The sequence below is a fragment of the Sciurus carolinensis genome, chromosome 8 (genome assembly GCF_902686445.1).
Source record: "Sciurus carolinensis chromosome 8, mSciCar1.2, whole genome shotgun sequence".
Lineage (NCBI taxonomy): Eukaryota > Metazoa > Chordata > Mammalia > Rodentia > Sciuridae > Sciurus > Sciurus carolinensis.
In genome coordinates, this window is record NC_062220.1 from 115,969,386 (window position 1) to 115,982,597 (window position 13,212).

The 13,212-nt window shown below is 36.0% G+C and overlaps 1 protein-coding gene across 1 annotated transcript in view; it reads left to right on the top strand.

Annotated features, from left to right (window-relative positions):
* Depdc5 (DEP domain containing 5, GATOR1 subcomplex subunit) overlaps positions 1-13,212 on the top strand; it is a 145,455-nt gene that overhangs the window by 20,910 nt on the left and 111,333 nt on the right. Inside the window, 4 exon segments of the mRNA XM_047561008.1 lie at positions 5,918-5,996; positions 7,112-7,173; positions 11,308-11,377; positions 11,774-11,846. Of these exon segments, the coding sequence (XP_047416964.1) occupies positions 5,918-5,996; positions 7,112-7,173; positions 11,308-11,377; positions 11,774-11,846 (284 nt within the window).

The following is a 13,212-nucleotide window of genomic DNA, read 5'->3' on the forward strand; positions in this document are numbered from 1 at the left end:
TTGCTGAGGCTGGCCTTGAACTTGGAATCCTCCTGCCTGAACCTCCTGAGTCTTTGGGAGTACAGGTGTGCCCCACCATGCCTGTCTTAATACTATACTTTACATCTATAATTAGGAATGTATTTGCTGGTTCATGGGTTCCACTCTGTGAGATAGTGCCACTTTGTTTTTCAGATTGTTTGAACCAGCTTATGCTCTTGTAGCAATGTAGAAAATTCTCCTTTCATTTTTTTAGTTTTCCAAATACCTGGCATTGGATTTTAAGGTTTTCACAATTCTAGCAGGTATTGATACTTTATTATTCCAGTGAATTGGGAGGCTGAGAAAGAAGGATAGCAAGTTCAAGGCCAGCCTCAGCAACTTAGGGAAACCTTATGTCCCTTAGTGAGTGAGACCCTGTCTCAAAATAAAACAAAAGGGGCTGGGGATGTAGCTCAGTGGTAAACTGCCCCTGGGTTAAATACCCTGTACACCCCTTCCCTCCAAAATTGGTATTTTTACAGTGATTTTAATTTGCTTTTCCTCAGTTTTTTAAAGATTCAAAGCTCTTAAGTGTGACTGACAAAGATCATGATCACTGGCATGTGTTTTCCTCTTTACCATCATTCATCCATTGAACAAATATCAAAGAACTTACCATGTTCCAGTTACTATTGCTGGGCATTGGGAATCCATGGTGAACACCACTAACAAGGTCCTGCTGTTAAGAAACTTACCTAATGTGGGTAGTTACCCAGTCCATAAACATGGACTAGAGTGAGTCCATAAACATGGATTAGAGTGACATCTTTGAAGGAAATTAATTTGGGAATGAGAGGAACTAGGGTGACTTTCTTGGTAAACTACTGAAATAAATTAAAAATTCTGAGTGTAATGGAGCATGAGATAGAGAATTACAGGAAGACCTTCTTTATAAAGGTGGACTGAGAAGGTATCTGAAAGGTGAGACAACTAGTGTGTAAAGAGTGGGTGAGAAACATCCAGGCAGAGGAAACATTGGTGGGGACAGTGTAGTGGGAGTATTGCATGCAAGCAGGGACAGACAGTGATGTTGGTAAGGTGTAGGTAGGTTCCAGCCAATTAACTTGAATTTTGAGGGCCATTGTAACCAGTTAGGGTTTATTCAAATAGTAACTAGAATCTGCTGAAGGATTTTAGGTAGGAGAGTGATACTTGAGTTATAATTTTTTTATTTCTCTACTTATTTTATTTATTTTTATTTATTTTATTTTTTATTTTTACAGACTGCATTTTGATTCATTGTACACAAATGGGGTACAACTTTTCATTTCTATGGTTATACACAATGTTGCGTCACACCATTCATGTAATCATACATGTACCTTAGGGTAAGAATGTCTGTCTCAGTCCACTATCATTCCTTCCCCCGCCCCCTCTCCTTCCCATTTCCCTCTACACAATCCAGAGTGCCTCCATTCTTCTCTTGTTCCCCCCACCCTCTTGTTGTTTATCATCATCCACTTATCAGAGAAAACATTCAGCCTTTGGTTTTTGGGGATTGACTTATTTCACTTAGCATGATATTCTCATACTCCATCCATTTACCAGTAAATGCCATAATTTTATTCTTCTTTATGACTGAGTAGTTTTCCATTATGTATTTATACCACAGTTTCTTTATCCATTCATCAGTTGAAGGACATTTAGGTTAGTTCCACAATCTAGCTATTGTGAATTGAGCAACTATAAACATTGATGTGGCTGCTTTACTGTAGTATGGTGATTTTAAGTCCTTCGGGTATAAACTGAGGAGTGGGATAACTGGGTCAAATGGTGGTTCCATTCTAAGTTTTCTGAGGAATCTCCATACTACTTTCCAGAGTGGTTGTATCAATTTGCAGCTCCACCAGCAATGTATGAGTGTGCCTTTTTTCCCATATCCAACACTTCTTATTGCTTGTGTTCTTGATAATAGCCATTCTAATTGGATTGAATTACAATTTTAAAAGATCACTGTTCTCTTTTGTTTTTCAGTACAGAATAGAGTGAGGTATAGTCACTCCATGAATATGACATAAAGTCAACGTTAATAAAATGTAGCCACAATTAACAATATGAACTAATTTTAGCAACACAATGTTAAGGGATAGATTTTCAAAAAAGATTATAGAAAGCCAAATATTCTTTTTGTAACATTAAAAATGCTAAATGCTTATTTTTATTTGTTCTTTTTAGTTATATATGATAGTAGAATCTATTTCGATATATTTGGATAAGCATGGAATATACCTTACTCTAATTAGGATCCCAGTTTTGTGGATATACAAAATGGAAGGATCACTGTTTTTTTTTTTTTTTTTTTTTTTTATGGTTTGATTTTGTTGAACAAAAACCCCAAAGAAGGGCTGGGGCTGTAGCTCAGTGGTAGAGCACTCGCCTCACACGTGTGAGGTACTAGGTTTGCTCCTTAGTACCACATAAAAATAATAAAATAAAATAAAGGTATTGTGTCCATCTACAACTAAAAATATTAAAAAAAAAAAAAAAACCCAAAGAAACAGTAGCTATAATGCTTAAAAGTCAACTATTTTAATTTTCTTCTCATGCAAGAGAACTCTGTGGTTAAATAATTCATGGCTGGCATGACAGTGTCACACTTATTGATGATCCAGGGCTCCTTTTGTCTTCCTACTCTGCCATCCCCAAATCATGGCTAGGACTTCCATGATTCAGCTAGAGCTACTGTAACCACATCCATATTCTAGGCAGAATCCAGAGGCAGAGAAGAGACAAGAGATGGTTACTCTCCAACCATGTGCATTTCTTTTAAGGGCATAGTACTTCCATTTACATCTTACTAGGGCTCAGGGTTAGCATGCATGAGACCCTGGGTTCCACTCTCAACAGTAAAGCAAAACAAAACCCCATTTGTATCTTACTGACTAGAACTTTGTTGTATGTAGTTGTTTAGACCAGAAAGTTTAGTCTTTTGGCTTGGTCCCTTGTGCCCTAGAATAGAATCTGCTTGGAAAAATGCATGTTAGATAGTTACTAAGTAGTCTGTCTAATATCTGTTGAGTGAAATTTTGTTTTATTATTTTTTGGTACTGGGGATTGAACCCAGAGGTGCTTTACCACTGAGCCACACCCTCAGCCCTTTTTAATTTTTAATTTTGAAACAGAGTCTTCCTATGTTGCTGAGACAGCCTCAGTCTTCTGTCATCCTGCCTCAATATATCCTGAGTTGCTGGGATTACAGGCATATACCATTGTGTAAAATTTTAAGTAATGAATGTTACAATGCCTTCTTCCTTTACATTGATATATTTGGTGGAGAAACAAAATGTGATATTTCCACATAATTTTCAGCAATAAGAATGAAATTCTTAATTTCCAGTGTACTGAGTGTCTGTGTATCTGTGTTGCGGGGGGTGGGTTTGGGGGAAAAGAATGTGGTTCTTTTTTCCTTAAATTTTTTTTTTTAAAAAACTTTTTTGAGATGTATGCATGTGTTGCCTATGCTGGTCTTGAACTCATCATCCTTCTGCCTCAGCATCCCTATTAGCTGGGATTACAGGTGTGCACCCCTCCTTTCTTCAGCTTGACATTCTTTTTGATTCATGAAACAATGTGGATGAGCTTGGAAAACATTATGCTGAGTGCAAGAAACCAGTCACAAAAGACCACATAGTGTATGATTCTATTTCTGTGAAATATTCACAATTTTTTATGAAATGTCCGGAATAGGCAAATTGGCAAAAATCTGTGGAGACAGAAATTAGTTTAGTGGTTGCTAGGGGATGGAGAGAGAGGAGTTTGGGGAATAAGAGGTAATGGATATGGGTTTCTTTCTGGAGTGATGGAAGTGCTCTGGAATTAGTGGTGATGGTTGTACAACCTTGTGAATATACTTGACACTACTGAATTGCAGACTTTAAAATGGTAAATTTTTTGTCATGGGAATTTTAATGTTAAAATCTGTTTTAAAAAGAAACCAAACTGGGCTGGAGGTATAGCTTGGTGATAGAGTGCTTGCCTGGCATGTACATGGCCTTGGGTTTGATCTCCAGCACTGCAAAAAATAAAAACTCAAAAGAGGAAGGGACTATTAGGAGCCATGTGAATGAAACAATAACTATCATTTTACAGTTTCAAAGCGGAGAGCACATTGAAAAATCAACAATTGTAAAATGCAGTGATGTGGTTGGAGTGTCTCCACCAGAACTCATGTTGAAGAAAAATTTTTTTGTGGGGGTACTAGGAATTGCTAAGTTATTGAGGGTCATACTAAGTTGCTGAGGCTGGCCTTGAATTCATAATTCTCCTGCCACAGCAAAAAAATACTTTTGATTGTTAGAGCCTTAAATGTTTATTATAAAAAATTTAGATAATATATATTTCTGTTCATTTCTTCGAAGTATGTCATAATTTAAAAAAGTAAACAGGTCTCAGGATGTAGCTCATTATTTGTTTAGCATGTGTGAGGCACTGGGTTTGATTCCTCGTACTACAAAAAACAAAGCAAAACAAGCAAAACCCAAAAAGAAACAAAATCCCTCATACCAGTCAATACCCAGATATGATCAAAGTTGACATTTTGAAGGTATATTTCTTCCCTGTCTTTGTGTTCTGTGTGTGAGAGAAGGAGAAAGAACTTATCAAATGCCTATATGCCCCAGGGAGTATAGAAAGCCCCAAGAGTATGCTCTTTAAGATGCTTCTGTCTTTAAGAATCAGGTCTCTAATAAACTAAAGGAGTGTCACAGATTTATATTCTCCTTTCATATCAAGCCCCTTCAGAACCTCATGGAGGAGAAAAGGACTGGGCAAAGAACCTTTGGTGGAATACACGTGGCCAGAATGCCACTTACGCTTTTCCTTGAGGCAGTCTGGGCAAAGAGGAAGTACAATGTGAATTTTAATTTATTAGACCTGCAAATCACCATTTCGCATATTTTTGCCCAAGTTCTGTTTCCATGAGGTTTCTATGACTTTCCCAGGTGGATTCACTGCACTTTCTGCTTCTTTTCTTTTCTTTTTTTTAGACATTTTTAAGAATATTTTTTTTAGTTGTCAATGGACCTTTATTTTCCTATTTCTATGTGGTGCTGAAACTCAAACCCAGTGCCTCACACATGCTAGGCAAGCACTCTACCACTGAGCTACAACTGCAGCCCTCTGCTTTATTTCTTGTGTGACTGAATCTTCATGGATTATTTGTACATGCTGCAATATTTTGCACATCCTCATCCTATGCTATAAATTCCAGAGGGTAGGGACTAAATCTTCTTACTGCCTATAATACAAGGCCTGGAGTAAAAGCTGAGTAATTATTTAAATGAAAGAAAGAAATGAGGCTCACTTTTTAAAAAATGGTGTTGAGCTGGGTGTGGTGCACCACCACACCTATAATCCGAATGCCTGGGGAGGCTGAGACAGGAGGATCTGGAGTTCAAAACCAACCTCAGCAACTTCGTGAGGCCCTAAGCAACTCAGCAAGGCCCTATCTTTAAATAAAATATGAAAAAGGGCACTCTGGGTTCAATCCCCAGGTAGCCCCCCAAAAAAGGTGTTGAAAAACACATAAAATTTATAATAGGAAGCCATTATATCCAGTAATAGGAAACATTTAGTGTGTAGTTCAATGTGTTAAATTTATGTACACTATTGTAAAGCAGATCTTCAGAACTATTTCATTTTGAAACACCAAAACTATACATCATTGCTTTTTTTTTTTTTTTTTTGCAGTACTGGGGATTGAACCCAGGGTGCTTTACCACTGAGCTGCATCCCCAGTCCTTTTTTATATTTTATTTGGAGACAGGGTTGTTCTGAGTTGTTGGCCTTAAACTTGGAATCCTGCCTTAGCCTCCTGAGTTGCTGGGATTACAGGCATGGGCCTGACTGCTTTATTATTTTCTAATGCAATTATTTATTTTATTTTTTTCTGTTTTAGGTGGTGTTCCGTTCTACGTCGGCTATGGTTTACATATTTATTCAGATGAGCTGTGAAATGTGGGATTTTGATATTTATGGTAATGTTCCCTAAATGCTGATTGTAACTGCCACTAGATAGGATTTTCTCTAAGCTGGTATCATTTTACAGTAAGCTCTTGACACTCTTTAAAGATGTGTCCTGATGCTAAGATAGATAGACTATTTATAGAGAGATAAACTTTATGTATATCTGAAGTTGAGATATAAATTTATATATATATATAATCTTTATAAAAATATAAAGTTGAGATATAAAGGTTATGTATGTATATATGTACGTATGTATATGTGTGTGTGTGTATGTGTGTGTGTGAGTTTGTGTGTGTGTGTGTGTTTATAAAGAGAGTCAAACAATATGAATTCCAGGAAATGCATCATCTCAGATCTTGATTCTTTAAGTATATAGTGAAAAGTTATAAACAACTCCATGGTTAGCAACAAATACTTTTTTTGATATTTTGTTTCTTTTTCTAGCACTTTTAGAAATAGCCAAATTTATTTCATTATATTAGAATTATGACATAATGAGTAGAGAACAATGAAAATGCTATGAGGTACAAATACTGTGTCCAACATACCAGCCTCATGGTTCATGACATTCAAATTCGTGTTTATCAAAATTACACATTGGGGGCTGGGGAGACAGCTCAGCTGGTAGAGTGCTTGCCTTACAAGCACAAGGCCCTGAGTTCGATCCCCAGTACCGCAAAAAAAAAAAAAATTACACATTGTTTGCTATGAGTTCACTAGGTCACCTATGCATAATAAGATCTACAGATGATAATTTGTGAATTCCCAGGGTCTACCAATTCATTTTCTAATATACGTTAAGCATCACAATGAGCATAATCATATTTGGAGGTTTGATTGTTCTCATTCTGAGGTATACTGTATTTGTCAATCATCTAGGCTTTTTTTCCAAACTAACATTTTACCTTGAAGCCATGACCTACAACTGAGGGAAACAGATATTAAATTTGGCTTGATAGAAAGTCTAGGATGAAACCTCTTTGTACTTCTGGCTTTTATGACCTTGTTTTAAGGTATAGCAGAGTCTGCCATTTTCCCTTTGGTTCCATTTCTGTTACTTTTTAGAGAAGAAATGAAAGCAAGAAATAAAATTAGTCCTCATCTTCTTATTGTTTCTTTTTAGGGGATCTGTATTTTGAGAAAGCTGTGAATGGTTTCCTTGCTGATTTATTTACCAAGTGGAAGGTATGTTTCTTTTTCCACACTTAATCTCATTGGATAAACATTGCTCAAGGCAGATTTTTTAAAAAAATTAGAGCATTATAATTACAGTAGTTGGGTTCATTTTAACAAAATCGTACATGGAAGGGATTTGTTTTTTTTTTTTTTTTTTTGGGTGCTGGGGATCGAACCCAGGGCCTTGTGCTTACAAGGCAAGCACTCTACCGACTGAGCTATCTCCCCAGCCTATGGAAGGGATTTGATTTCAATCCATTCCCATTCCCCTTTTTCCTCCCATCCCTCCTTTCCCTATTCCCCTTCCTTTGTTCTACTTGTCTTCCTTTTGCTCCTTTATTATTATTATTATTATTATTATTATTATTTTTTTTTTTTTTTGTGGTTCTGGGGATCGAACCCAGGGCTTTGTGCTTGTGAGGCAAGTACTCTACCAACTGAACTATAGCCCCAGCCCCAGCCTAGCTCCTTTATTCATTTTTTATTAGTACTTTCTACATATAAATAAAGTTGAAATTCCCTTTGGTACATATATAACATGATTTTTTAATTAATTTCATATTTCTTCCTTTTTCCCATCCTTCTTTCCTCCCTTTTGTTCTCCTTCTCTGTTCCCCTGATCTTTCCTATTATTTATAGTATCTAATCCCCTGCATCCCTCCCCTACTGCCTTCTTTCTCAGTTTTGCTCTAGCTTCCATATATGAGAGAAAACATTTGACCCTTGATTTTCTGCTGGCTTATATCACTCAGCATGGGTCAGGGATGTGGCTCAGTGGTAGTGTGCTGGGTTTAATCCTCCAAAAAAAAGCAATTCTTATATCACTTATCAATATACTCTCCATTTTCATCAATTTACTGGCAGATGCCATTATTTCATTCTTCTTTATGGCTGAGTAAAACTTCATTGTGTTTATCTACCACAATTTCTTAATCTGTTTGTCTACTAACAGGCATCTGGGCTGATTCCATAATTTGGCTATTGTGAACTGTGCTGCTGTAAACATTGAAATGGCTGTATCACTATAGTATGCGGACCCCTAAAGCTCAGGAAATAATACCAAGAATCAATAAGTGAGATGCCATTAAATTAAAAAGCTTCTGCACAGCAAAGGAAATGATTGAAAGTGTGAAGAGAGAGCCAGTAGAATAGGAAAAAATTTTTGCCAGCTACTCCTCTGATAGGGGATTAGTATGCAAAATTTATAAAGAACTCAACTCAATGCCAAAAGAACAAATAACCCAGTCAATAAATGGGCAAAAGAACTAAATAGAAATTTCTCAAAAGAATAAACACAAATGACCAATAAATATATGAAAAAAATGTTGAACATCTCTAGCAATCAGGGAAATGCAAGTCAAAACTATACTAAGATTTTCTCACTCTAATCAGAATGGCAATTATTAAGAACACAAATGATAATAAATACGGGTGAGGATGTGGTGAGGATGTAAGGTACGCAGATACTTTATTGGTGTACTGCAAATTAGTACAACCTCTCCGAAAAGCATTGTGGAGATTCTTCAAAAAAATAGGAATGGGGGGCTGGGGAGATAGCTCAGTTGGTAGAGTGCTTGCCTTGTAAGCCCAAGGTCCTGGGTTCAATCCCCAGCACTGCAAAAAAAAAAAAAAAAAAAAAAAAAAAAGAACAACCCAAAAAAGGAAATTAGAGAAAGCATTTACAATAGCATCAGAAGGAATAAAATACTTCAGGGAATAATTTACCCAAGAACTTGTAGGACTTGTATACTAAAATCTATACAACCTTACTGAAAGAAATTAACAAAGACCTAAATGAAAAGAAAGAGAGCTTGTGTTCATGGATTGAAATACTTGATGTTAAAATGACTATTCAGTAAAAAATAACAGCCATAAAAAAAAAAAATGACTATACTACACAAAGCAATCTACAGTTCAGTACATTTTTGCAGAAATGGGAAAGTTGATTCTAAATTCACATGGAATATTAAGAAATCCTGAACAGCCAAAAACAAGCTTGTAAAAGGAGAACAGAATTGGAAGACTCTAACTTAACTAATTTCAAAACTTTCTACAAAACTACAGTCATCAAAATAGTGATATTAGCATAAAGATACACATATAGATCCATAGAATTGAATTAAAATCCAGAAAACTATGGTAGCTGATTTTGGATAAGTACATATAGTGGGGGAAAGAACAATATCTTCAACAGGTGGTCTAGGACAACTGAATATCCATATACAAAAGAACGAATTTGAATTCTTACCTCACATAATATACAAAGATTAAGCAAAATTAAAGAACTACACATAAGTGTTAAAACCTTGAAACTTAAAAGATCACTTTAGGGAAATCTATATGACCTTGGATTTGACAGTGGTTTCTTAGATATGACACCAAAAGTACAATGACCAAAGAAGAAATAAATAATTGAACTTTATTAAAATGAAACCGACAAAGCTGTGGTTATAGTTCAGTGGTAGAGCATGTGCTTAGCATGCACAGGCCCTCTGGGTTCATTTTCCACACATAGACACACTGAAAACTTTGTGCCTCAAAGGATATTAGCAAGAAAGTGAAAATATGTTCATGGATGGAAGGAAATATTTGCAAATTATTTCTATGATAATAAGAGCTTAGCATTGAGAAAGTACCAGCAACTTTTAGAACTCAAGAAGTTACACTAATTTACAAAGGGGCAAAGGACTTGAATAGGTATTTCTCCAAAGAACAAATACAAATGAGTAAGTATATGAAAAGATGTTCCAGTATTAGTCATTAGGGAAATACAAGCTAATACCGCAGTGAAATACCACTTCACATTTGCTAAGACAACTGTAATTATACATACATACAATACATACATACACTGTGTGTGTATGTGTGTGGGATGGTGGTGGTGGTGGTGGTGTTAGGACTTAACCCAGGACCTCATACATGCTGAGCCTGTGTTCTACCATTGAGTTACACTCCCAGTCTCATAATGCTTATTTATAAAATGAAGTTTGTATAATTATTGGAGAGAATGTGGAGAATTTGGAATTCTTATATATTGTAGTTGGGAATGTAAAATGGTATAGCCACATTAGGAAAAATAAGAGCCCCAGAATAACCAAAGAAATCCTTAGAAAGAAAAGTGAAGCAGGAGGCATCATGATATCAGACCTCAAACTATACTGCAGAGCTATCATAATAAAAACAGCATGGTATTGGCACCAAAACAGACACATAGATTAAGGGTTCAGAATAGAAGACAAAGAGACAAACCCACATAAATACAGTTATCTCATACTAGACAAAGGTTCCAAAAACATTCACTGGAGGAAAGATAGCTTCTTCAACAAATGGTGCTGGGAAAATTGGAAATGTGCCACATGTAACAAAATGAAATTAAATCTTTATCTTTTACCCTGCATGAAACTCAACTCAAAGGGGATCAAAGATTTAGGCACTAGAACAGAGACCCTGCAACTTCTAGAAGAAAAAGTAGACTCAAATCTTCACCATGTCAACCTAGGACCTGACTTCCTTAACAAGATCCCTAAAGCACAAGAAATTAAATCAAGAATCAGTAAATGGGATGGACTCAAACTGAAAAGCTGCTCAGCTCTTCTCCCTAGTCCCCACCCCCATCTAAAAGATAATTCATTTTTCTGGTAGTCCCCATTCCTCATGCTACAATGGTGATAGGATGTGGGAGTATTTTTGATCTTGAAATACACTGGGTGCTATTCTTCTTCCCTAAACTGAAATTCTGAGGAAATTAAAAAGAAAAAACAAAACACTGTAAAGCAAGTGCAAATGTCATGAGCTTCAGATACTGGAATGGTTGATTTCATGCTATATTAAGAACTGTAAGATAGGAACTTTCACATTGGTGATTTGCAGTTTTCAAGCACTTTGTGCATTCCTGGGGATTTGAGTAACTTGCCTAAGGTCAGGTGTGGTAAGTTTTTAGAGCGAGGACTTGATCAGTCTTCCGACTCCCAGCAGTGCTCCATCTGTTCCCTGTACTATGCTTCCTACAATTACATGATGTTACACAATTCGGTGCACTATTGCTGAATCTCCTAAAACTGAGAGTATTATGTACATGCAGGCTGCTACATTGTGAAGTAAATGAAATAAACTTGAGCCCTCTTATTCTCTACTTATGCTTAGGAGAAGAACTGCAGTCATGAAGTGACAGTGGTCCTGTTTTCTAGAACTTTCTATGATGCAAAATCTATTGGTGAGTAATGTTTTTTCTTCTTTAGTTTTTGTTTGTTATTTGGGACTATAATCTGTGTTGCCCAACTGCAACTCATGGGCTCAAGGGTTCGTTTTGCTTCAGCCTCCTGAGTAGTAACTGGGAATCTAGGTGCATACCACCTTACATGGTTATTTACAATCATCCCCAGCTATTCTTTTTCATCTTTTTTGTATGAGAACAGGGTAAAATAGAACACAGTGTATTAGTGTATGTAAGAAGTCTGTGGGTTGTAATTCATCATAAAGACCAACTTGATAGATACCCAATTACCTTTACATTTTTGTTATACAAATCTTCAGCTGAGAAGAGAAAGCTGTTAAAGCTGTGAATTTTTCTTTCCAATCTGATCTACATACTACGTTGACTTTTTTTCAGATGAATTTCCTGAAATAAATCAGGCCTCAATTCGACAGGATCATAAAGGGCGATTCTATGAAGACTTTTACAAGTATGTTTGGGTAATTCTCTACGTATGGTTTGACTATTTTTTTTCTAACTTAAAATAATTAAATCAATTTACCTTTTATTTTGAAATAATTTTAGATTTATGGAGAGATTGTGGATAGTGCACTACAGAGAGTTCCTTTATAACCTCTACCTAATTTCTTTTGATGTTAAAACTTTATTTTGATGTTAGCCAAGTTTCATAGTCAAGTTTTATTTGCTAAAATCCAGAAGATGAGCATTGGAACACTAGCATTAACTAAATTCAGAATTTTCAGATTTCAAAAGTTATATCACTCATGTACTTTTTTTGTTCTAGAATCCAATCCAACATATTGTGTTGTATTTAAACCTTCCAAAATTTTTTTTTTTTTTTTTTTGCGGTACTGGGGATCGAACTCAGGGCCTTGTGCTTACGAGGTAAGCACTCTACCAGCTGAGCTATCTCCCCAGCCCCCAAAATTTTTATTATGGAAAAAAATATAACATACAGAATAAAAAGAGTGAATAATAATATAATAAACCTACATCCCCAACACCTGGGTTTGTCATTTATTATTTTGCTTCATATAATTTTTGGCTAAATTTTATTTTAAAGTGAATTGTAGATAACATTTTATTCCTATGCAGAACCTGAATAGGACATTTTCATATATAAAACAATATTATTATCACATTTCACAAAAGCAGTAGTAATTCTATTCTGTTATCCACTATCTAGTGTATATTCAGATTTCCTTAGTTTTCTCCCAAAATAACTTATGTTTAATTTATTTTCCCCTGCCCCCTACCCAATACTGGGGATTGACTACAGGAGTACTGTCCCTCTGAGCCACATCACCGACCCTTTATTTATTTATTTTAAAAATTTATTTATTTTGATTGTACACGATTTTATTTTGGGGTACAACCGTTGTTTCTATGGTTGTACACGAAGTAGAGTTGCACCATTTCCATAATCATACATGTATGTAGGGTAATGATGTTTGTCTCATTCTGTTATTACTCCTTCCCCCCTCCCCCACCCCTCTTTTCCTCTGTACAATCCATCTATCCTCCATTCTTGCCTCCCTCCCATCCCCCATTATGTATCATCATCCGCTTATCAGAGAGATCATTCGGCCTTTGGTTTTTGGGGATTGACTTATCTCACTTAGCATGATATTCTCCAACTGCATCCATTTACCTGCAAATGCCATAATTTTATTATTCTTTATGGCTGAGTAATATTCCATTGTAAATATATACCACAGTTTCTTTATCCATTCATCAATTGAAGGGCATCTAGGTTGGTTCCACAATCTAGCTATTGAGCAGCTATGAACACTGATGTGGCTGCATCACTGTAGTATGCTGATTTTAAGTCCTTT